The following is a 9,031-nucleotide window of genomic DNA, read 5'->3' as shown; positions in this document are numbered from 1 at the left end:
CAGTGTATTTGTATTGCACATGTTTTTTAGTGTCTACTGAGAGAATAAGCATTGACACTTTTCCCAAATACCCATCACAATTAATTGACATCTTCCTCGTCCGAAGTGTAAAAAAAAAAAAAAAAGTTGCAGCATTATGAGCAATAACGCTGCTACATCTCTGAGCCTAATGGAGTGAGCGCAAAGCGTTCTGACTGACGTGGCAGCGCGTCACGGTGTGGGCGTGGCTTAGCGGTGTCAACATCCTGGTGACGTAACCAGTTTTTCCAAAATGGCGACGGCGGATCACAGAGAAGGTTGGTGGAGTTGTTTGTTGTGTACACGGCTTCATCACCCCGATGCATTATTTAATTGGGATGTTTTTAAACAAGAAATAAAGGAATTATGATGCTTTCTTGGCCTCCATGCTTATACATTAAAAAAAACAAAAGAATTAAGCAGTTAATGTGCAGGATATCTAATAGGTAGCCATTTGACGCTAGCAAGCTAATTATAGCTTCCCATGTCATTTGCATAGAATATGTTTTGGACTATGGGTAGAACAGCCTAGCATTTATTATTTATAATGCAATTTTGTGTGTGCATATGCTAAAAATGCAGTGGCACAAAGTATGTGTATTGATAACTTTATGCATTTTCCTGGTAGCAGGTCAGGACGACCCAGAGAGTGAAGATGAGGTGTATGAGGTTGTGGACCTGACTGAATATGCCCGGAGGCACCAGTGGTGGAGCAGGGTGTTTGGGAGCAACTCGGGCCCTATTGCTGAGAAGTACTCTGTGGCAACCCAGATCGCAATGGGAGGGGTGACTGGATGGTAAGGCACGAGGAATGATCTGCTTTTATGTGAAAATACTGTCCACAATTACACAAACCTTTCTGAATTAATTCAACAAGGCTTCAGGATGTGTTATTGGCTGAACAGATGTGTAATGAACCCTCCTCTCTCCCTCTCAACACACACACACACACACACAGGTGTACTGGTTACCTCTTCCAGAGGGTTGGGAAGATTGCTGCAACCGCTGTTGGAGGAGGGTTCCTTCTTTTACAGGCAAGAGTACCATAATACTCTTCTTTATTCATTTATTTTGAATCTTTTACAAAGATTCACATTTTTGACAAGTGAAAAATACCAGCTGCACAGCATGACGCTCAGCTGGTCTCCTCTCCACAGCAGAAAGACTAGCATTGTGTTTAAGCTGGCTCGAGATGAACGCAGGCCATCTGGACGCTAACTCAGAGCCGCGATGCTATCGGTGTATTATTTTGTCACTTAAAAATATTCCTGTAACCATTTTACAAGTATGAAACACCAGAGAATGTCAGGTGACTTGTTTGACAGGAACCCGTTACTGTTTAGATGTTATTTGTGGGTAAAAATGTGCCTTGAACATTTGCTATTTATATTCACTCAGAGGTCACTTATTGTCAGCCTTTGATGAAAATGTATTTTGGTTCAGTCTCCAAATGAGTGGTTTTCATCAAGGTTAGGAAACACATCTTCCTGCATTGTGCTTAAGTGGAAAGCTGTGACAAAAATGCAGACAAATGCATTACAAATGATATCATTTCTAAATAATCTATGTAGAATCAGTTTCAAATATGAATCATTTTCTTCCTACCCACAGATCGCCAATCATAGTGGCTACGTGCAGGTGGACTGGAAGAAGGTGGAGAAGGATGTTAACAAAGCAAAGAAGCACCTGAAGAAGAAAGCAAACAAAGCGGCCCCTGAAATAAACACATTCATTGAGGAGGTAAAGGTACCTGTAACAAAGCTTGCTCTTTGTTTGACCCTTTCTTTTAATAGACTGTCTTTAAAACCAAATCTAACATTTCTAAAGTGTATTGAGTACTTTTGTTGCACTAGACCAAAAAAGCATCAAGCCCCAACCTCAAAAAAACCTCTGACATGTAATTATTTACAACTAAATGCACGTTTGCTTTGGGTGGTTGTGGTGCACAGGTTTATGTCTTTATCTGCAAACCAGCAGTGCCCTCTAGTGTACAGTAAAGCACACTACACCCACTAGCTGGGGCACAGCTAGCATAAGAAACACGGTGGATAAACACATTTTAATACCTGTGTGTATGTTTTATGATTTTATAAAATGGTATAATATATATTATTGCACTAATTTAATTTAACAATTTCTAATCACTTGCTATTTTTCCAGCCAAACTAAAGCAGTTAACACCTTTTTACCTGGTTAATACAGTATGCTGCCTTTAAGCTCTTATCCACTACCGCTATGTCCCCCCCACCCCCACCCCCTCCTTCTGCACAGGCCACGGACTTTATAAAAAGGAACATCGTCTTGTCCAGTGGGTTCGTTGGCGGCTTTTTTCTGGGTCTGGCCTCCTAATGTCGCTGCACAAGCCGCAGCCTCCACTTACTGTGAATGACATCACTACATGGGTCACTCTCCTCTCCATTGTTTACCCGTCGGCCCCACGTTGGCATCGATTCACCTTCTAACGAACTGTACAGAGGGAGGGGGGCGTTATGTTGAACTTTAAAGCATGATCTGTTGTATTAACGCTGTTACGTTGTTCTACTCCCCCCGGTTATAAATCAATCATAGCTAATGATTTCCTTTTTTGGAGGACAAAGTGCACACTCTGAGGTGTGCAGTGGTTGAGTAGAGAATCAGAGTTGATTTGAACTGTGACTTTCTTGAGAGGGACCCGCAATGGATCTTTGCCAGACTGCTGAATATGTCAAGCTGCCAAAAACAAGCACAGCGTCCTCGTTGCTTTTTCAAACCCTGATCTGAGTTTGTCCATCCCCTTTCTGTTTTTGCCTGGTGGACGCGGATCTCAGATAGTTGGCATGCGTGGGCGCCATTGCAATTATATAGCCTACCCCTTGTTCAGAGGTGTAAAGACCCACACAAGGGTAGATATTATATAAACAAGGAAGGCAGCAGAGTGGGAAGTTAACACCATCCCCCAGTCTAGTGCATTTTTATGTCTCCGTGAAGTTTATGTGCCTATTAAAGCGCGTAAGCAAACACAATTCGGTTTTGAAAGTTGTCTTGGGGATTTAAACAGTTATGTTTCCACTCTGAGCAGGAGCTGTTATTAAAATACAACACATATCATTAGCATTATTCACAACAAAATGTTACATCTGTGAATATTCTCTCCCTCTCTCTTTTAGTATTAAATACAGACCATTTTATTCCCTTACTCCTCAGCTCGACGATGCCTTTTTAATGACAGGATAAGCATCTGCTGCACCCTAATTACCACAATCGCGAGCTAGACACCAAAAGCGACACCAGTCCTGTCATTAAAGAGCATAATGGAGCAGCGATCGTGACTAATGCGCCCTTTGCTTTTGTCATTGTGCATTTAGTAGTGGCAGTGTGGCAATAACACAACAGGGATGCTGGAGAGTCGTGCATGTTCACATCATCTAAATAGGACAGCAACACATTGGAGTACAGTTAATTTGATCACGAGTTGCTGATTTTCTTCTTTTTTTTTTGCCTTTTTCTAACAGTGCAATATTCCGTGTTACATAAAGATTTTTTTTTTAAGAGCTTGTTGTGTCCTTAACTGGCATTTTGAATGCTCATATTCCCTCATTGTTTATATTTAATGTTATGTTGTCTGAGCTGTATGAGCTTGGTTGGGTGTCTCTTTTAAAATAAAATTGCCTGATTTTGTTTTGATGAAAATATGTTTGTTTTTTTTGGTGGGTGGGGGAGCGCTTTGAGTTGATAACTTTATGTCAAGTCATGCATATTCTTTACGCAAGTTATTTTATTTATATACAGTGCGGTTGGGGTTGCACCATCTGGCTATTCATAGGCAATTGAATTTGATATCATACATGTCAAACTAGATATGGTGTCGAGCGGTGAAATGTAGATCATTTAGATGATTAATTTATGTAGATTAAATGAAAGTTAAACAGCTCTGGCTAATGACAAACTGAATATCTTTTAGATTTTGCTCTGTTGGTTTTTCACGATTAATTAATGACAATCATTAATTGGAGGCTTAAATGAATGAACACCCACAGTGCATGGTTAAACCCAAGTGACCCAAATTAGATTTAAGTAATAATACACATGTATGCACAATCGTCTCTAAATTTCAAGCAAGTGAAACTATCTTAAAAGGACCCACAGTACAACAAACATCACCCACAGCTGCTTAGAAGGGGTTCATTATTATGAGCATTGTCTTTCCCACCCCATCAATTATTTTATCACGCATCAGTCAAACCTCCTTTTTTTGCTTTTATTTACAACTATAAATGACAAAAATATATAAAACAGCTGGACAAGTATATATACGGAATCGTATTTACAAGAAGAGGTGGAACATACAGATGTTTGCCAGCACAGCAGACAAAGTAGACAACATGGTAAACTGGGAACACTGGAATGTCTCCCTCAATACTCAATAAATCATAATTATAGCCGCAAGACTTCCTGTATTTTTGTTTAAGTTAAAATAAGAGGGGAAAAAATGCCAGAATATGACTTTCATTAAAGAGAATATTATGGAAAAATTACTCTTTTGAAAAGAGTTAAAGAAAAAGATGATGTTTGGCTTTGTTTAAAAAAAAAAAGAATCAGCTTCCAGTCTTTTCAGGAAGTTACTGTTTTGACTATATCGTATTCCCCAGTGCCATTAAAGTCTGTATTCGGTCACTCAGATGGGCATCTTGAGGAGGGCGCACTCCGTCAGTAGTGTCAGGGTGGTGATCATGTATCTGCTGTTGGATATCTGAAATAAAAAGAAACAAATATTAGCACAGCAAATACATTTAGTCTGTGTGTATGTGTTGAAAGACAACTAGTGTCTCATGGGAAATGTTGTTCTCATGATTGTACCTTTATTCTGCCGCTGTACTTGGCTGAGCCCAGAGCTGTGGAGACCTGGTTCAGGCTGCCCGCTGACAGGTCCAGCCTGAAGTGTCTGTAGAAGTGGTTCTTCAGCCCCTGTATGAACCTCGTCACCTCCTCTATGTCGATACAGTTCTCCTCCTCCTCCTCCTTCTCCGCCCCTCCTCTGTTCTCCTTCTCCTTCCTCACACTTATCCACAGGTCCCAGGCGTCGTCGGGGTTAACCGAGTAGGTGACCTGCAGCGGTGGCACAGCTGGAAGAGTCCAAATCATTTTGAGGTGCTGGATGCTGTGCTCCGTGTGGCAGTTGGTCCATAACGCCATCAGCCACTGTAGGCTCGTGTGGCTGATTTCCAGCGGGCCAAAGCAGCAGTCGAAGGTCTGCTGGAACCAGGACTTGACCAAAGTAGAGAGACCCTCGGCCCCAACGCTGCCGAAGAGCGGCAGGCAGATGAAGTCCTTCGGGAGTGAGCGCAGGTACTCAGGCTTGCCGTTGACGCAGGTCAGCCAGCCGCTCCATGCTGGCTTCTGGGGCTCGTCCTGTACGGCAAACAGCGCCTTTGAGTGGATCTGTGGTGGGCAAGGGAACAGTTAGAAACAGCAACATGCCAGTAGCTTTCAGACCATAACACTGGAGGCAAAAAAAAAATAGACACCATCAGCCTGAAGAGTGTATCTTTGCCTCTGTGGAATCCTGTGCTTACCTGTATGAGGACGGTCTCAGCGTCATCGTCCGACTCGGTCAACCCCGGCACCAAGGAGAAGGAGACTCTGAAGGTTGTCTGCGAGCCCTCCACCTCCACTGCCAAACCTTGCTGCTTCCCTGCAGCGATAAATGCGGAGAGCTGCCTGGAGTAGCTCTTCAGCTGGGTGTGTCTGAACTGATAGAGAGGAGTGACGTACGACAGCTGCCACTCCGTTTTCACCAGCAAGGCCAGCTGCTCCGGATCCACCTTCTCCTTTTGACGTGGAAAGGAGAGGATGGAGACGATGAGATCATTCTGTGTCACCATTGCTATCGATTATACGTTAAATTGAATGAAAACATGGAGAACAACGGCCCGGGTCCACTCACAGTGATATTGTGCGACTTCGGAGCCCTTCTGCTGGTGTTGAGCCTCCGCGCCGTCAGTGCTGGAGTCAAGCCGAGGCGTGAAGCAGCACCTAAGCCGCTGCGGTATGACAGCCGGTAGCTCTTACTTTTGCTCCTCCTCTGGACTACAACATTGTTGAGGGGAGTCCTCGTCACACTGGAAAACAAACACGGACCATCACTTCAGCTTCATGTGGTGTTCATTGTTCCAGTTAGTAATAACAAAAATGGTAGTCACTGCAGTGCTCTTTACAGAAGAGACTGTGTTGAAATGACACAATCTATGTGTAAAGTAGTGACCATGGTCTTTTGACTTAAATGATGAAATTACATATTTTTATAGCCACCCTGTTTATCCTACATGGGGTGAATATTTGACACTCAAAAGATAGATTTTGGGTGCAGCATTTTTTTTTTTTTTTTTTAAAGCAAAGGCATAAGCAGCCAGAACACACAGAACAAAGCTTTGCTAAGGTTTCTGCTTTATTATATACAGTACCAGTCAAAAGTGTGGACACACCTTCTCATTCAACTACTTTGAAGAATCTAAAATATAAAACATATTCTGGTTTGTTGAGCATTTGTTTGTTTACCACATAATTCCATATGTGTTCCTTCATAGTTTGGATGTCTTCAATATTAATCTACAATGTAGAAAAAAATAAAAATAAAGAAAAACCATTGAAAGGTGTGTCCAAACTTTTGACTGGTACTGTATATATTTATTATGTGCAATAAATTTGGCAGAATAATTGAATACATAACAGCTGTAGTAGTAGTATTTGGGCTGAGGACCATTGTGAAAGTAAAGGAGAACCAATGATTTATTGTTAAATTCAGTTTAACTACAGGGCTCCCTTGGGGGGAAAAAAGCTGCAGATTTGAAAAGTGGAAGCAAACTATTCCTAAAAAGGCATGCACATCATAAAAACACATTTGTACCTGTCGTGAAACCCAAAGAAAAATCAAACTACTGTGTTATTGAATGTGATTTGGCCTGATATGCTCTCCACGCGGACGAGAATGGACGCTAGAGCCGCCGTAGCACTAATACACTGTTGGTAAAAGTATGCTGCTTTATTGTTTTTGCAAAATAAAACATGCTTTAGTAAAAAAAAAACATGTTTGGTACGTAATAACAAAGAGATCTACCTGTTGTGATGTGGCTCCATGTCTGGCGTATTGATCGGCTGAAGCAGACAGAACCGGAAACAGATTTAAACATCGCGCTTTCCCAGAAGTCTGCGTGGTTAGAATCAGCCAATCACGTCAGCCCAAACCGGAAGTGGGGCTTTTATTTTTTTATCCAAACATAATTTTCAAAATAAATTAAATATTAAATTGATTTAGTAATATATAAAAAATAGACTAAGGTAAAGGGAGACAAAAAAAATATATAATAAAAACGATCTATCATGGAAAGGGCAATCTGAAATTATGCTAAATAAGATAAGATAAAATAATCCTTTATTAGTCCTGCAGCAGGGAAATTTGCAGGATTACAGCAGCATAGGGTAAAGTGCACACAAGAGACATAGTAAAAGAAAAACAAGATAAGAATAAAATGCAATAAAAAACAAGTATTATAAATAAGCAATAAAAAACAGTAAAATCCACAATAATTGAAATATTATATGTACAGACAGAATAACTATTATAACTATAATTGCACGTTGAATTTGTATTGCACAGGTTTTTAGTGTCATGTGGTCTACTGGGAGCAGAGTTGGTTGTGTAGTCTGACAGCAGCAGGGATGAAGGACCTGCGGTACCTAATGAAATTGTTATTTTTATGACGGAGAGACGCCACAAAATTCCACATTATTCAAGAAATCAAGTACTATTTGTTCTGTTGCATTTCATACATCATTGACCTTGCATCATATCTTTTTTGGTTCGAGACTAATCAATCTTTTGCACAGTAAATGGAAGTTTAACACTGCTCTAATTAAGTTATCAATCTGTGACATGTACATGGTTAACTAGAGAATTGAAAATAGTGCGACCACAAAAACAATCAGTGTTGCAGATAGGTCTAACAGGTTGTAAAGCACTTTGTGTAGATGTTTCCCCTGTTGGGATTTAGGATGTTGCTGCTTAAGAAAGAAGTGTTAAACACATTCCCACCTAAGAAGCTGCCAGTGCAAGCCTTTTTTTTCCTTTCTTTTCGACTTTTTTTGACTGTAATTGTGCACAAATTGAGCAGAACATATCTCATTCTTCTGCATTGAACTGTTACCCTCCTTTTTATTTTTGTCTTCTTGTGATGTTGTTAATTGTCACCTACTTCAGATAACACCTCAATATCAGAGAACAGAGAGTGAGTGAATTCATTGTTCAGTAATATACTGATATTATATTGTACAGCTTGAAATGTATCATGGCAGAACAGGAAATCAAAAAGGTCGACTTAAGTTTGACATTTAGGACTGATTCCAAGTAGCTTTAGGAAATGAATGAAGGACGTGTGTTGGAGGACATATACATTTGATGAAATATGAAGACACACATGTGTGTGTGTGCTTGTGTTACTCACAGTATGTGAAGTCACCTTCCATTTAGGGACAAAAAAACAAAAGATCCCCACAAGATAAACATATTTTAGAGATAACTAGGGGCTATGGTAGGGGGTTAAAGTTTGTGGGCCTGTCTCCTTGGAATGAATGTAAGTCAATGCAGCATCTCCCTAAGTGACAAAAATACATTTGTGAATTTGTATTGGTGTGTGCGCATGTTTCACTGGCTGCCAGTTTCACATGCAACCACCAAAACCGTTCCCCTCCCTGTTACCATGGAAACTGTGCCCTTTCTCCCCCTTCCCATGGTGCTTGCCCATTTGTCTTTTATTTTTCTCACTTATAACATTCACTTTCATTCATATTTATTATCTGTAATCCTACATTTTTCTTTAACCCATATTTGTCAGATCCGGTGTTTATGTGTTAGCGTGTGCACATCTTGCAAGCAGCTGTGTATTGAATGAATGGCTGTTCTATAGCACATACACTGCCATACATACAGTAAGATGACCACATCGACAGCCAATCAGATTATCGGTAGCTGCAAGTGGGG

At 40.7% G+C, this 9,031-nt stretch overlaps 2 protein-coding genes across 4 annotated transcripts; one reads left to right on the top strand and one right to left on the bottom strand.

The window, feature by feature from the left end:
• The first annotated feature begins 232 nt into the window (after window positions 1–232).
• Window positions 233–3,687, top strand: LOC129111907 (FUN14 domain-containing protein 1). Of its 3 annotated transcripts, none has more exons than XM_054624064.1 (5): window positions 233–296; window positions 650–815; window positions 977–1,052; window positions 1,630–1,764; window positions 2,290–3,687. In XM_054624064.1, the coding sequence occupies exons 1-5, from the start codon at window positions 272–274 to the stop codon at window positions 2,365–2,367; spliced, it is 480 nt and encodes a 159-aa protein (XP_054480039.1). In that variant the 5' UTR covers window positions 233–271; the 3' UTR covers window positions 2,368–3,687. The 3 variants fall into 3 exon arrangements, with proteins under 3 accessions (XP_054480039.1, XP_054480040.1, XP_054480038.1); XM_054624065.1 differs by having other exon boundaries at window positions 245–296; window positions 647–815; window positions 1,630–1,758; XM_054624063.1 differs by having other exon boundaries at window positions 245–296; window positions 647–815.
• Window positions 3,688–4,246: 559 nt separating this feature from the next.
• Window positions 4,247–7,189, bottom strand: cenpl (centromere protein L). Its single transcript, XM_054624062.1, has 5 exons — window positions 7,112–7,189; window positions 5,942–6,116; window positions 5,571–5,825; window positions 4,855–5,436; window positions 4,247–4,747 (listed from the first exon to the last, which is right to left on the bottom strand). The coding sequence occupies exons 1-5, from the start codon at window positions 7,129–7,131 to the stop codon at window positions 4,673–4,675; spliced, it is 1,107 nt and encodes a 368-aa protein (XP_054480037.1). The 5' UTR covers window positions 7,132–7,189; the 3' UTR covers window positions 4,247–4,672.
• Window positions 7,190–9,031: the final 1,842 nt, after the last annotated feature.

Source organism: Anoplopoma fimbria, chromosome 22, assembly GCF_027596085.1.
Source record: "Anoplopoma fimbria isolate UVic2021 breed Golden Eagle Sablefish chromosome 22, Afim_UVic_2022, whole genome shotgun sequence".
NCBI classification, from domain to species: Eukaryota; Metazoa; Chordata; class Actinopteri; order Perciformes; family Anoplopomatidae; genus Anoplopoma; species Anoplopoma fimbria.
The sequence above is the reverse complement of the archived record's forward strand: the minus strand, read 5'-3'. Positions and strand labels throughout refer to the sequence as shown.